At 34.9% G+C, this 16,123-nt stretch overlaps 1 protein-coding gene across 1 annotated transcript; it reads right to left on the bottom strand.

Annotated features, from left to right (window-relative positions):
• Nucleotides 1-351: 351 nt before the first annotated feature.
• LOC146160437 (solute carrier family 28 member 3-like) lies at nucleotides 352-11,573 on the bottom strand. The gene is made up of 15 exons (XM_083384313.1): nucleotides 11,459-11,573; nucleotides 10,198-10,352; nucleotides 9,764-9,855; nucleotides 9,498-9,687; nucleotides 9,002-9,155; nucleotides 7,050-7,163; nucleotides 6,796-6,873; nucleotides 5,110-5,271; nucleotides 4,922-5,047; nucleotides 4,688-4,818; nucleotides 4,367-4,535; nucleotides 3,756-3,956; nucleotides 2,602-2,683; nucleotides 1,007-1,105; nucleotides 352-677 (listed from the first exon to the last, which is right to left on the bottom strand). Exons 1-15 carry the CDS (start codon nucleotides 11,465-11,467, stop codon nucleotides 574-576), a joined length of 1,866 nt encoding a protein of 621 aa, XP_083240439.1. The 5' UTR covers nucleotides 11,468-11,573; the 3' UTR covers nucleotides 352-573.
• Nucleotides 11,574-16,123: the final 4,550 nt, after the last annotated feature.

Genomic DNA, 16,123 nt, shown 5'->3' with positions numbered 1-16,123 from the left:
ACGAGAACCTGCTAAAACATAATAGAAAAAAGTTCGCAAATCGCAAAATCATAAACCGTTTTTCTTAAGTAACTTATCTACACATGTGTAACTCTGAATTAAAGCATACGACAGCATTAAAGCAGAATCAACAAACAAACGCAACATGGAACAAATAAAATGATTATGAAAGTTAAATAGCCTAATGGAGTAGAGCCACGACCCCCCTGAGAATTGGTTAGCACCCCCCTAGAGGAGCACGCCCCCGGTTAAGAACCACTGATCTAAACATTTAAAACAAAAATAGGTTTGGCCAACCAGTAACTAGCAAAAGAGAAACATTTGCTTGTAGGAAAGATGATTTAGAGGACGATGATTTAGAGGCCTTCATCAACAGTTTGTATAAAAATAATTTTCTGAATATAGGCAACAACGTGATACGACAAAGGTAATTCCTGTGGAAAGATGAAGGCAAATCGAGGATTTTAATGAGTGATTGTGGGGTGTTGAGAATGTCTCTTGCAATACAATCAACTTTTTTACAGGTTAGAAAAACAGATTTCGCTTGCTTCCTAAACAATACAAAACAACAACTTAAAGTCTTGTTGAATTAAGAAGTGTAGTTGCAATTGATGGGAGAGCTGTTGAATTCGTAAACAAAGTAGTTGTCTCCAATGGTGTCTCCATAAATAGCAGCCCTTTGAAAACGATTTGGTAATTAAGATAAACAACGGGTTCCAATGAAAAAACGTAAATGACAATTTAGTTAATCATGACCATAATATATCTCAAACGGTTTTAAATTCGTCAGACGCATTTGTATTTTTAAATTAGTCTCAACTTGTTTTCGGTTTTCTTGAACGAAAATGTCATCCGCAGGGCTTTTTTGCCAATTAATACAATAACTCGTTTCTTTATTACGCTTCGTAAGTGACTAAAGTTGTGTGGTATAAAGCAACGGGCCAAGACTATCGTTAGGTTAAAAATGAAATATTATACAAATAAATTAAAATCCACAGTTACGCACCTGCAATAGATGCAGTCATACAGCATGTAAGCATTCCTCCGATCAAAGCGCGTAATGCCATGTCCGCCAATTCTTCTTTTCTGGTTGGCATCAAAACTCCTTAAAATGACAAACAATGTCAACAATAGACCAATGTTTCTCAAACCATTTGGCTTGGCTTACTATGGGAGGATATTTATTTAGGGAAAAACCCTAAAAATGGTTATAATTTTTTTCAACATATAAACAACGAGGTTTGTTCAAACGAAAATATCTAAAACAGCCAGCAGCGTTTCGTAAACGGTGTAACGCGGCGAACTGGCGCGCCGCCAACAAAGGAAAACAATATTCCGAAATATAAAATATATTTTTTTATTTTGTTTCAACTTTCTATTTCGGAGCAGCCCATTGGTCACAAAGTATAACCACCCGGGAGTTCCTGAGCCCTCAAAAAGGTGTGCAACTATTTTGTAAAAACCTAGCAATTCAACAGAAATACCAATACTTTTCCTATACGCTACAAACCGGCTGAGAAAATTTATTTGCAGCAACGGCTATGTGTGTACCATAGCACTCTGTTAAAGTTAGGCCAATTTAAGAAACCCATTTTGATGATGATGATGCCCTTTTTTCTCAATTAGACAGGCATGCTTTGTGTACCAGTTCGGTCGAAAACAATTTTTTTTTTTTTTTTAAGAATACTGGTTTTATGAAGCTTTGCCCAGCACAATGGCAGACCGGTGGAGTGTTCCATTTATTAATAGTTATTACCACCTTTTACCTAAATATCGGTTTGCTACTATAACAAAAACCTAATAGTAACGTAATTTTGTTTGCGTTATTTTAGTTGGGGTGGAATCGACAAGGTTTGTGTAAATGAGGACTATGCCACTTTTAACAAAAATTAAAAATAAAAAAGTCTCAAAGAATATAGGAAGCGATGTAGCTGGAAAAATATTGACTTTTAATTAATATTTTGAATTAATTCTTTGTTACAGAAACCTAATTAAATTATCTACTGAATAAACGCCGAATAAATATTAAATTTAAGTGTTGACCTAGCCTAAAAAAAACTATAACATGGACCTAAAGGTGCGGTCATATTGCGCTACTTCAGGGTAAAATACCCATTACTCAATTGTTAGGGAATCGATACAATAATTTATTAGTCTTGTGTCAAAAAAGTGCAACACAACGGTTAAACTTCGCAAACTTAAAGTTTTGCGATTTTTTTTGTTTTGGCGTAAATATTTATTCTTTTTTTATAAGGTGGTACACTAGCCCTGTGCTTTCAGGTAAACATCACTCCTAAAAGTGAATGCTTTGTACAATTATAAAGCCAAAATAAATTGTTGTTTTGTTTGTCAAGTAACAGCAATATTTCTCTAAAATGACCTAAATTTGAGTTTTTATTAGGTTATACACCTAAGCCTCTATATATGTTAATAGATGTTTCGCCATTTCCATGCAATTTTGCTAAGATTGTTTGCTTAGAGATATTCATGCTGTTTGCCGCCACTTTTATTGATTTCAACAAACAAACTAAGCGACAAAACTTTTACATTAGTATTATATTAGAGTGATACGTTAAAAAACATTGGTTCTTTATTTCTCACCCAATCCACCGATGATGATACCCAATGAGCTAATGTTACAAAAACCGCAGAGAGCATGGATTGCAATTACTTCAGATCTCTCCTGCGAAAAAAACCCTAATTTAGCATACCGCGGAGAATTAGGAGCAAATAAAACACGCCCCCTTGTGGGCTGCGGTAGTCACAAGAAGGCGTTGAGCCTTTTATTCCTTTGGGGACCCACACAGAAAAAATATGTAGGCGTTTTAAATATACAATAATTATCACAAAATTTAAAATACAATTTAAGATGTACTTAACTTAAATTTGCTATATGCGTATTGCGTCTATTTGTTAAAAAAAAGTTGTTTCGTAAACACAACAACCTTGCTGTTGGAACGCGCAAAGTTGTTAACTGTAACTGGTTCCAGGGAGTTTTGTGACAGTTATTGTGTCGTAAAGGTAACAAAAAATATTACCGTGTTAAATTTCATACGTTTTTGGCGAAAGTTGGCACGCGTTGTCTTATTGGTCTGCTACTGTACTACAGTAGTTTTCAAAGTGTGCCTCGATAGATTGTCTACTGTCTTAGTGTGGCGTGAAACTTTTGTAATTTGGTAACTGCCCGTCTGCCCTATTCGCATTACGCATAGAATCGCAGGCAAGCATGTGGAACTTGAATGCGCATAAAGGTATTTAACTAGAGCTTGGTCGTGTAGTGTAGTATTAAATTAAAACTTTCAAATAAACTTTTTAAAGCATTTTTGTTTTTTTAAAGTGTGGGCGTTTTTTTTTCGTTTCGAAGTGCACTGCAAGCCCAAAAGATTTGAGAACTACTACTGATAGGAGTCGTTGTCAAAGCTGGGTTAGTTACTGTTATATATATATATATATAATAGTTATTTGCAAAATGTTAGGAGTTTGCATCGCAAAGGACTTATTTGCTATTCATCAATGTTGCTTTACTTGCACTAATTTACGTCTCTAGCATCCTCAGCACCGGTTCATACAGAAACTTGCACGAACTCAGAAATAATGGGATTTGACAAGAAGGGCGTAGACAAGTGTCAGAAGAGCCTCCGGAGTTAATTAATATTGATACCGGGATGTTCCGTAACTAAGGTCATATATCGACGGCGGCGTTGGACACAATGGTCGCGAAAAGACAGAAAATCAACGGTGGTTTGTTCACTTACGGACATCTGTGTAAGGGTTCCGTTAACATCGTACTTTGGAATACCGTCAAGTCGATTTTTGATGTATGGCTTCATGTCTTCGTAAGCAATAAACTCGTTAAGAAAAGTCTTAACGCCAAAGAGTTGGCCAACTAGAAAGCAATCTTCCCAATCTGCACCCATCAAGAACGCCACCGGCATAAACACATAACTGCAAATCATCTGCAATAGATGCCAACTTTAAATAACTTAATTTGATGCACAACATTTGTGGGGAATGAGCAACATGTACAAGTTTATTAAACCTAACTTTAATTGAAATGTTTTAATAATATATATTGTTAGTAATTGAATCAAATATCACCAAAGCTATAGTCCGTTTCATAAGTTTTTTTCTCGCATATTAATCAGCAGCCGTCAAAAAAAGTTTCTGTCCAATTTTGACAGCTTGTTAATCTTATTATCAAATAAAACAGGTTACTGTACTACTGTAGCTATTTGCAAAGCATTTCGTAGATGTAACACTTAAATTATAAAAAAATAAGGAGCATCAATTTAACCAAAAAAACTAACAGCTGCCAATCTACTTTTGTAAAGTATGTAACTATGCCCTGCACAATATGGCATCTGACCTCAAACGAAAGGCCGTTGATTCCCACAAAGGCACCGAGCCACGATAACGTGGCGTTAACGAAGGCCAGCAGAGCGAGAAAAGCGAGTAGATTGGCTGCAATATTGGCCACAAGGTTGATCGACATGGAAGCACCGGCTGCAGCTGCCTCAACGATGTTTCGATCTGACCTGTTAAAAGTTATTATCACACAATAATATGCATAAATGGCTGCCTAATTACAAACATATTGTATTTGGAAGCTTCGCTGTCACTTAAAAATGTTATACATTGTAAAACATTCCGAAAGGTATTGCGTAAAGTAGTTTAACAAACCACCAACCCTGCTTGTAGCTTCAGGGAGTCCGTGCTGGTAAATTTCGATTTCTCACACTCTGGAAAGAGCATTCGAGAAATTGCTAGTGAAGCAGGAGCAGACATCACACAGGCGGTGAGCAAGTGCACTGGATTAATCTGCGCAATTTATTACCACTTAAAGGTCGTTCGATTTGGTTTAAGAATTAATTTAAAACTTTATATTTAGTATTTGTCACTTGTTTTAATTTCATGGACTTACCCCAAAATCAACAAACACGGCAAAAACTGAAAATGCAATTGACCCAAGTCCAGCAGTAAGAACAGAATGGATTTCTGCTTTGGTTAAATCAGCCAAATACGGCCTAACAACCAGTGGCGCTTCAGTCTAGAATAACAAAACAAATTTAAAGCTGCAGTGTATATATTTATAAACAGTCACATATTTACCATGCCAACAAATATATTTGCAATCGCCACAGCAGATTCAATAGCAGAGGTTCCCAAAGTAATTTGAGTAAGGTATGCAAGTTTCCCAATCAACCATTGCATGATACCAATGTAGTACAACATGTTCATCACTGTGCTGAAGAACACTACCATGACGAGAACCTAGAAAATAGCTGTGTCAATGTTGTATGTATATAATTATTCAGATAAAGTAACCGGCGTTACAGCCGCTAAATAGGTATTTATATAATACAGAAAAAAAAGTTCGTCTGAAAAATCGCAGATTGAACTGTTCGCGGCCATTGATGCCAAGTTGCTAAAAAACGACTCCAATTGTTTCACGTTATTTTGAATTTTTAATTAATTTCACAGACCGACATATACGAAACACGTTTGATGAGACCAATTAAAATTGTATCGCTTAAGTGTGTACATAGCACTATCAGGAGGTGAAATTTGCCAAACAGTTTATTCTGGAGTAAAATATATTTTGGACACGTTAAACGCTGTGTATTGGCCTTTCAATACGCGGCTTTGCAAACTTACTCTGGTATTATTTTAAATTTCTATTAACCAAACGTGTATAGCCACGTAGTGCAACTTTAAGGGCGATATACGCTGGAGGCCGTTTGCGTTAGGGCCTCATTATAAAACCTACCTGACTACAATTTTTGGCATACATATTACATATCACGCAGGTTTAGCAACTATTGCTACTACATGGGCCATATCCTTAACATATTTTCAATAGCTATCCGGACACCTGTCCTACACGCACAGTCGCATATCGTCCATCAACGGTTGCGTAATAAGTTATAACTAGGGCCCGCAAAAGTCAATAAAGTTCAAAAATTTTAACAAAGTCAAAATTTGTCAAATTATGGCTTTTGACAAAGTTTTTGTGTTTCTTGAGATAATTTTTGCAAAAATCGTCGTGGAAGCATTGTAAATCAGGAACTGCGACACAATTAAACCATATTAACTCATAAAAGCAGAAAATATATCACAATGCCCACTTGGATTAGCAGTAACTTTGATCGCAAATTGTCGATTTTTTTTATTTATTGTTACGTATTTAAATAATTCTTATAACACACTTCAACTTAACGTGATCTTTTCAAAGATCAACAGTTTGAATTTTAGAAATGGCCTACAGACATTCTGTAATACAAAAATGCCTAAGCAAGCTATATCTATCGCCAAAAATCCCACGAACTTTTTATAATTCATAAAACACCTTGAATTTTCGACAAAATATTACGTTTGGGTCTGAAATCGACAAAACATTATGTTTGGGTAACTGGCATCAATTCAAAGAACAACTGTGGCCTCTACAAACAAGCAATTTCGTTAGGTTAAAATAAAGTCAAAAAATTTTTTTTTTAGGTTAAAATAAAAATGGCCCTAGTTATAACCGACTGTATTTTAACACAAATCTTGAACTCAAACTGAACCTAGACTTGAAAAGGCAAACTCCCTGGCATGCTGATATCGTCACCGCAAGTGGAGCTGTTTCTCGCGTTCTTACAAAGCTAAGAATACGACTTTGGGAATGCTATGTCAGCGAATAATTTAGGAAAGCCTAGTCGATTTTTTGACGGACAGCCGTCGCGCGACAAAAAGTGTTCCAACAGGGGAAACAAAGAAAAACTTTTATGAAAACTATATTGCCCCATAAAAACTTACCTTAAAAGCAAAATAATGCATTTGATATTGCGATCCAAAAACAAACTTCGACCCATGTTCTGAATATTTCATAAAAGTCTGAAACGTCAAACAAGGTACAATACATTAATTTTGTTCTAAAACAAACAATGGTGTCGACTTTTTAAAATAGAGAGGTTTGTTGAACAAGCTTTTTAGTGTAGGAAAATCACAAGTAGAAGGATTAAATAATAAATCTGTGTGCACAGAAAATAAGAGCACCTATTGGTACTCACTGCAACTTGGTCACCAATAAACTTGATCGCTGTAAAGCCTGCATTGGTTCTCAGAATCAGTAGACCAAAAATCACTTGTAAACCAATGCCCCAAATCACAGGACTCCAGTTGATCTATTCAGATGTATCGGTTAGGGTTGCAGTTCAAAATACTTTAGCACAGCTAGCAATTCAGGCCAGACACAATTCACAGACGAATGAACATTCATTCGAATTAAGATATACTGACGATGCCTTTGTTGGAGAAATATATATTTTTCTTTAAGATGTGTGAATTGTGTCTGACCTGAATTGCTGGCTGTGCTAGAGTATTTTAAACTGTTACTGATCAGGAATTAAGGTCGACATTTATCTTGCAAGGGTCAAGGTGATTTCTATTATCACATATTCAGTGCAACATCGGTTAGGGTTCTTCAGAATTTGAACATTTTTGGAAAGTTACGATTTCGCATATAAAACAAAGCATTGTAAATAGAAAAATGATCTATAAAAAATGTTAACGGTTTCTCTTTAAATCGGGAAACAATCGAAAATGTAGTAAGAATTTTATGAGACTATCAAGTTGCTTTAGGCAAAACTCCTTTTCGGGGGAGAAATTGAAGTGTGCTGTTTCTTTTAATAGTTTGCAAACGACTATGTTGGTCATAGGCACCAAACTTTCAAAAACTTTTTTTGTCGGCAAGTTTTTTTACATAGGCTTTATCGTTGCGGTATCTTTAAAGTACCGAACAATAAAATTGTTTATGTTGGGGGTGCGATTGGAAGCTTATGCTTTGGTGTTGAGCGACTGAGCGACCGAGCGACATTGAGTGTTTTAAGATTTAGGAATTGTTACGTCACACGAAGCAGTGTGTAAAATGGAGTTCGGCAACCTTTTTTTATACTCGTTTTAACCCTGCTTTCGGCGGGCCCATATTAAATTTTAACTGAAAATTTAAAATGGGTTTAACTAAATAAGAAAAAGCCGTTAAATTCATTAAGATATTCGAAGTTGTCCAAACTCACAATCACAAACTGTTGCACTTCGTTGTCAGCAAAATTAACGATGCTTATCAACAAATTTGGTGATATTTATTGTTTAATTTCGCCGATGGTATGAAGTGTGGCTTTAAAATCGCCCTTTTTGAATTCTGAATAATTAGTAAATCATTTGGCTGAAAGTGTAAAAACATACAAACATGGCTTATTACTGAAGTTAAGACGGCCATTTATTATCAATTAGGCGGGAAGCTATAGTTTGCCGACGTTTTAATCTATGTTTTAAAATGCGACGGTCAAGCGCTCCTTTTCGAGATTGAGCCTAATAAAAAACAACCAATAGAGCGACCTGCGATGAAGTCGTTTGCTGTAGCTTACGAGTCTGTTTTCTGCGTTATTTGAGAATGTTCGTTTTCAAGTTATCAGGCGTGTTTGGTGACAGACGATCTGCTAAATGAAACAACGATAATGAGCGTTGATTACGCTTTGGCGGCGATAAGCACCGACGTGTTTTCATTGACAGGTGCAATGTTTCTGATGTACCATCACAGCAATCACGATTGTAGTTTTTTGATCATTGTTTACTGATGTTTCATATGGGGGTGTCAAGACTCCTAGACACCCCCCCCCACGCTACGCCCCTGGTCCTATCTAAAAAATTCAAAGCTATGACCAAAAGGAATGAAACACCAGGTAACATTAGTGCCAGAAGAAAGTGAAACATTTAAAGAAACTATTCGGTCACGAATAGGGATACCGATACCTGATATTTTGAACGAAATGTAACATGCTGATGGTATCACTATGCTTAAAGCAAAATAGATTAAAATGAAACTTCAATGGTTATTGTTTAGGGTGAATTGATATAAATTTGCCTTTACAAAGTCTAACTCTTGGGAAAAAATGGAAAATCCTAGTAATGGTGTAAACATAATAAATATATTTGCAAGATACAGAACAACTGAAATGCTTACATTTTTCGGATATTTTGATCCCCAAATACATGTCAGAACAACAAGCAAGAATCCCAACAAAGATACAAGTTGCTTTGGGTTGCGAAGAATAATGTCAACCAATATCCACCCAATCAGGACCAAACATGAGAAGTAGACAAACCATCTCCATACTCTAAAAATGTTTTTAGAAAATTAGTTAATTTTATTGTGTTTAAAAAAATAATGTTATAATCTACTATCTCAGCAGTTCCCTAACTTTTGTCAAAAACGGCAGTTAATTCACCCATAATCTAAACAACATTATTTATAATAAGCAAGAAACTCCATGAAAACAATAACATTTTTAGACATATTGAGTTTAAATATGGAATCAAATAACAAAAAAAGCATAAGATATTTTTATTCGTAGGCCCCCTAATAAAAAGCTGGATGGACCCCAGTTAGGGAACTGCTGTTCCTCTATATATTAAATCAAAATAAATTTGTTTTTGTTTAAAAACTCTAGCACTGTTACTTTTTCAATTTCCCTTTGGTCACTTGATTCAAAGTACAGCCTTGCTTCAATTTTGGCTCAAGTATTCTATAAAAGGGCTTGGAAAATGTTTCGTACAAAACCAAAAAAAGCACCAGAAGGGTAAGAATAACCAATGGGGTAGCAGCAGCAGCATCATAGTGCAAGGCATAGAAAAAATAAATTAAATAACCTGAATAAAAAAAACACAATTAAAATAGAAATTGCATGTGGTTCGTGATTCACAGAACACAAGGTTTTAGACTTACCAAGTACAAGCAGGCCATACATTACGTATGTTATTTTTGTAGCATGTTGTTTGAAGAAAGGAGTCAATATTTCAATAGGGTACCCTATTATTCTAAAACAAAAAAAGAACTAATTAAAAATTACATATTTATAAAACATTGGCAAAATACATATTTCTGTTGATTTCAAAACAGGATAATATTCATACCGGTGTAAAATTGAATGCAATTTAAAGTTTGTTTTGTGAAAGATAAAAAGTAACTCAAAGCTGCTCAAAAAACAAACAGTTATTTTAATTAAGCATCCAATTTTTGGGGGGTTAATATGCTGTAAGATTGTAACCAACTTGGCAGGGAACAACTGGTTGAATAGGAAACGTTAAGAATCCACAGGCCAACAAAAGACCCACACAAAAACACTAGTTGGTTCCTGTATTAAATTTAATCTCTTTTACCTGCTCAAAACATTTTCTCTTTTTGGGGATTGTGCTGTGTCTGACAACGACATCCTCTTTTCAGGTCGATTTAACTCAGAAGAGGAACTGTTAAGTTTTTCACATTCACCCTTCTCTGCATCACCACCAGATAGTTCGAAGTCTTGATTTTTTTCCTGAAAATACACTGTTTTTTTATTTGTTGACTCGATTTGCCAGATTCCAAATATTTGCAATTTGTGAAAGCTTAAAATAAAATGACTTTGAAAAACTAGGTGACATATATGTATAAAATGACTTAAAATCTAGGTGACATATATAGGTCAAAATAGTTCACCTCGGGTGCACTTAATAATTTTTTGATGCACTCTGTATTGTATACATTGCACTGTAAACATATGCCGATGTGATAAATAAGGGTACACAAGCGTTTTACTTATTTGAGGTGTGAGTGAAAGAGGATTGCCAATCTTAAAATGTGGCACTGAACACCTGACATCCTAGTTACACTGCAATAAAATACTGGCAGTAATGTAGATTTTCTTATAACACTTAGTCATTTTGTACACATAACAAATTTTGGCCCTGGTCTAGAATCCTACCACAGCATTGAAACAATTGATAAAGTAACATACATTATTTGGGTTAGGGTGTCCGTTAGTCTTTGTGTGAGGGTGATTCAAGTATTAATTTAATAATATTTCTTAACCTATACCCGAACCCTATGGGATGGCACTGGGTCTAGAATCCTACCACAATGAACATTATTTGGGTTAGCTTTTGCGTATGTTAAGCAACAAAATAAATAATAAATATAATAATACTAGACCCACCCATCTCCTCCAAACACTAAACGACACCCTAAACCAGGGATGTCCAACCTGCGGCCCAAGGGCCACATTGCGGCCCGCCTGAAATTTTTGTGCAGCCCGCTAGTCATTTTCACCCCCAAGTAGTATCTTAAACGTTCAATATTGGCCTAATTAAAATGTACCTGTCAGCCTTTAGGGGCGCATTAATAGTATAATATAGATAAAAAATAAATATATTACTCTAAAGGCCCGTTATAACTCTAAAGGCCAATACTTAATCTTGAAACTTTAGGTTCTGCGGCCAATTAAATTATTTCAAATGTCAATGCGGCCCACTATAATAAAATGTTGGACATCCCTGCCCTAAACCAAATATTGTACGTTGCTTTAACATTATCTCAACGCTGTGGTAGGATTGTAGACCAGCGCCCTTATTTACGTTATATTAATTCAAATATAAATATTTTTACCACAGGCATGTTAAATTGCGTTGATTCCACTCAATCAAAGGGGCAAAACACAAATCTGTTAAACTTGCTTAATTTCCTTCCCGCCAAACAAACTCCCGCCAGTGGCAAATGCAGCATGGTTCGCATATACTATTGGTCATTGGACCGTGAAGCATGTTATGTTTTGACGCCCACGTTTTAACCGAATCCAAAACAGTATAATCATAGTTAGTATTCTATGGTATATTACAATATTTTTGTCTCGTGCCTTGCGCCCCTGTCAGATATTTAATATTATGAAGCCAAATGTATTAGTGGATAAAATATCGAGAGAAAACATGAAAATACTACTGTTGATTCAACGCGCGGAGCGTGAACAAATTGTGCTTATTTGGTTTAAATTTAAATTGGCTAAACTTTTGGCACATTGCTAAATGCTCGTGATTCATATTGTGCCTTTTTAAGCTAATTTTGACAAACATATTGTAAAGACCATTGACTCCACAGCTAAAAGGCTTCATAGACACCAGGCCTGCGGAGTCCGTTAAAAACAACACGTCTCCGACAGAAAATAAACTCGAGTCAAAAACCCTAAATGCCCCGGCGCTAAGCTGTTGTCAAATAGAAAAGGTGTAAGAGAAATACTATGAGGAAGAGGGATAACTTTTATCGTTTAATAAAGGTTGACATAAATTGTAATATAAATTAAGGGGCCGTTATAGTTTCTACAATATGTGTATTTTAATACTTCAAAACAACTAAAAGATGACGTCACAAAATTTCTGTCCTAATGTGGCGACATAAAACAAGTAACGTTAATAACTTACTGTTCCCGGTCAAACTCAATCTAATAGCAAAAGAGTTCGCACAAAGCGCTAAAAAGATTTTACTTATAAAGGTTTAAATAGTAAAACCTATGATTTAGAGCAGTGGTCTCCAAACTTTTTAATAAGCGACCCCAATTTAACTAAAATGGAATCACAATTTATATTGCGACCCCCTTTTGTTTTCAGATAGGAATAAAAATATTTTAAATAATCCTGGAACAGTTTTTAGGATGTCCAGTATCAATTTTCGTGTGCCTAATCTTTCGCCTATTTTGTCAATCCAAATACAAAAATATTTCACGCTTCGCGCGAAACTCGTTTATCTCTACATTATGCTTTTTGAAAAATCGAGCGAATATGCGTAAATTATACACATTTCCAGACAACTGTGGCTACATTTGTGCACCAAAATGATTTCTATTAGCAAGTGTTATCTAAACAATGATTTTGAATTTAGAACACGAACGAACACAAAATTTCAGTTTGTTTCAACGCTAAATTGCATTTATCGTGATTGTTGCACCTGCATGGTATCCACCAATTTTTGAAAACGCGGCTCCACTTTGCATAAGCATAACCGTCATGCTCTACTTCCAAGCGATTACGATGTTTCGGTTTTAATATGCTCATTGCGCTGAATTTCGTTAAACAAAGGCATGTGGTTGAAAACGGAAAGAGTATTAACTCCCAAAATTGGACAGAGTCGGGTAAATTAATTGCATCGAAGTTCAAAAGTAAATATTTATTTGCTGAAATATTTTTAACCGAGCAGCTCTTAAGAGCGAAACACTTATTTTATGTAGAACAGGGGTTCTTAAACTTTTTTTTCCACGGTACCGTAATATTTTTTGTAGGGCAAAAACAAAAGGCAAAAAATTTAAGTGACGTTATAAATTTACGTCACAATACAAATAGACTTCATAAATCTGCTGATTTCGGTCCAAAAATGTGAAAGTTACTTGGAGTCTTATATAGTCAGTGCAAAACCGTTCTATTTTTAATTAAACAGTTTTTTTGATAAATTGATTTACTTCTTAAATATACACTAATACTCCAATTAAGGATTCATGGACCCCTACAACTATTTCATGGACCCCCAAGGAAACCGTATTCAAGAGTGCAATGCACCTACCAATTACATAATAAACTGAAAAGTGTTTTTATTTCACGATTTCATTGTGACTATATATAACTCCGTATATGGAAATTTTAAACCAAACAAAAATATGTTTTACTATGTAATAAAAATGCTTGCATTGTTCTAACAAAGATGTGAAATAAGTTTTTTACGGCCCGTCGAAACCTTTTTAAACTTGGTTTTGGCCAGTGACTATATGAAAAGTTTCCAGGACTTAATTTTTTTTGCGAAATTTTGCGAATTTTAATTGCAGAATATGTAGATTTAAAAATATGGTTTGCGAAATTAATAAATAACGAATCGTTGGTAATATTTGGAAAATTATTGGAGAAAGTCCAAAACAGGTTTCACACACAGGAAGTTTAGTATTATTTTTTGACGTATGTCAAAATCTACACTTTAAGTATATAATTTTGTCAAAATCGTTTACAAAATTACCAAAAACCGTAGTAAGTTTTTTAAAATTATGGTTTAGTTCAGAATTTTATTAAAGTTTAGTTTTGTATCACAACCAACAACATTTTAACTGTATTATGTCTTCAGTGGAGCAATATGCGAGCTGGCAAAAGTTATCTCGTCAAAACACTATAAAAACAAGTGACTGCATGACGACACGAAGACAATAAAGCAGTACTTCAAAAAGCAAAGCGTTGTTTAAATCAATGATTTCAGACTAGGTCAAACTTTTGTCACAAAAAATAGATTAAGGTCAAAATTTATCCTTTATTGGGTAGAAAAAATAATCACCCTAAAAATTATTACCATTAAGCGTCGCCCACAAGCATTTTTTAAAGCTTTTATATCAGGGAGATGCAAACAGCTTTGAATGGCATTGCTTATATTAAGTTCAAATTTGGTTATAATCCCTTATCACTGTACAAATTTATGAGTAGCATAAAAACACATATAAAGTACTAACAGAAATAATCCTGATATCACAAGCTGCATGAAGACAAATAATTTTTTCGGCACTTTTGACGTTTTGCATAAGTGTCAGGTTTGCATTTTAATGTAAGAACTCAGCGTGGTTCAACTATATTCTGTCGAGGGCCAACAAAAGAAAATTTGTACGACCACATCCCAAAGTGGACATATTACGTCACAATGACGTCATAACTCAAGAAATTTTAAAAACGTGTGTTCTCTAAAGAACTGGTGTACAATTATGCAACCAATGCTAAGTTAATTGAAAAAAGATGCGTTTCTTTACAAATTGTTCAAAAGCTGAATATTTTTGGCTGTATTTCGATGAGATTCGTATAGCACTATTCAAATCTAGTTTAGGTTGACAAAAAAAGTGAATTAACTGAGGCGGTTAATTTCTATCTCATTTAAATGACAGTATAGGGCTAGGCCAACATATTAAGCACAAAAAATACAATGGCTGGCTTTAAATAAGTAAAAAAACATGTTGGAAAGGGGTCATTGCCGCGTTCAGTTTTATTAGAAATTATATACCTTAGAACCGTGTTTCTTAAAGTGGTGAATGGTTCACCCCAGGGTGAATAAAGTTTTTGCAGGGGTGAACCAACCAAAAGGGGTGAATAAGGGTGAACGAAAGTTCAGGAGCATCCTATAGTCACTAGCAAACAACTTTCTGAAGTAAATCGACTACTGAACTGTTGTTTTTTGGTGTTTTTTTGCTTATTGTAATAGCTAAGTTGGTTTGCACTGAGTGTATAAGTTAGGCCTACCACATGTCCATTTTTAGGAGGATTTGTCCCCTTTTCTTGAGAAAACTGAATGGCGTCCGAGGACGCTCAAAAATGTCCAAATGTCCTCTTTTTTCGCATTTCGAGTTAGTTGCTTATTTTAGGCGAGACGTTGTATTTATTTCCAAAAAAATTCTATAGCCAGGAAACATGCGGAATTGTTGGTTTAAAAAGGCAAGCAATTCGTAGGGGCGAAGGCAAGGTCTAAGTTAGTTTTTCAATTTTTTGCTATGATTCTAACGGTATCGTTTTCGTTTTGGTTGTACACCATTCCTACAGCGCTGTACAAACTTGTTTTTTGTCAACTTTAATATTAAAACTGCCAAGAAAAGTTTGCGAATCTTCTGTTAAATCTAATTTTGTTTACTTTGTTAAACACAAAGTCTCTTTAAGTGCCATTGCTTGTTTTGATATCATCGAAGGTATAACGGCCCTATTTAATTATAATTTTTTCTAACTTATAGATAAACGATAAAAGTCATCCCCCGTTTGAACTATTTTTTATCCATATTTTATATAATTGGATAACAGGCTAGCAACAGGGGGACCAAATGTTTTGCGAAAAGCCTCCTGATTTTACAGTTTAGCGCCAATTTAACCAATTAAATCCAATTTTTTTCGCGCTTCGCGGGACCGAAAACAAACTTCACTATTTTCAAGTTGTCTCAGTGATATTTAATTAAAAATTCTTTGTTTTTGTGCTTTTGTTGCTTTATATTTCTGAACTCAAGAAATTGTGGATTTGCAATGGGAAAACTTAGCTTGAGCTGATCTTACCAAAAATCGAAACAATCTAAGTCATTTTGTGCTGTTATATAGAGACGAGATAGTTTTATCATATCATGAGACAAGGGTGAATGAAATCTGGAGATAGATGCTAGAGGTGAACGAAACTAAAAAATTTAAGAAGCACTGCCTTAGAATTTAGATTTATCTGCGAACAAGGTTCCATTACCAAAAGAAGCATGTGGCGTCACCAAAAGAGCTGTCTATGCCCTCGGCGTATAAT

Source organism: Ascidiella aspersa, chromosome 3 (genome assembly GCF_963924565.1).
Source record: "Ascidiella aspersa chromosome 3, kaAscAspe10.2, whole genome shotgun sequence".
Classification (NCBI taxonomy): domain Eukaryota; kingdom Metazoa; phylum Chordata; class Ascidiacea; order Phlebobranchia; family Ascidiidae; genus Ascidiella; species Ascidiella aspersa.
The sequence above is the reverse complement of the archived record's forward strand: the minus strand, read 5'-3'. Positions and strand labels throughout refer to the sequence as shown.

Excerpts from the sequence above, each read along its gene's own strand:
- LOC146160437 (XM_083384313.1), bottom strand. Across the intron at positions 9,856-10,197 it reads AGAGAAAATGTTTTGAGCAG|AATAATAGGGTACCCTATTG; the intron begins GTAAAAGAGATT and ends TTTTTGTTTTAG. Across the intron at positions 3,957-4,366 it reads TCAACGGCCTTTCGTTTGAG|ATGATTTGCAGTTATGTGTT; the intron begins GTCAGATGCCAT and ends CATCTATTGCAG.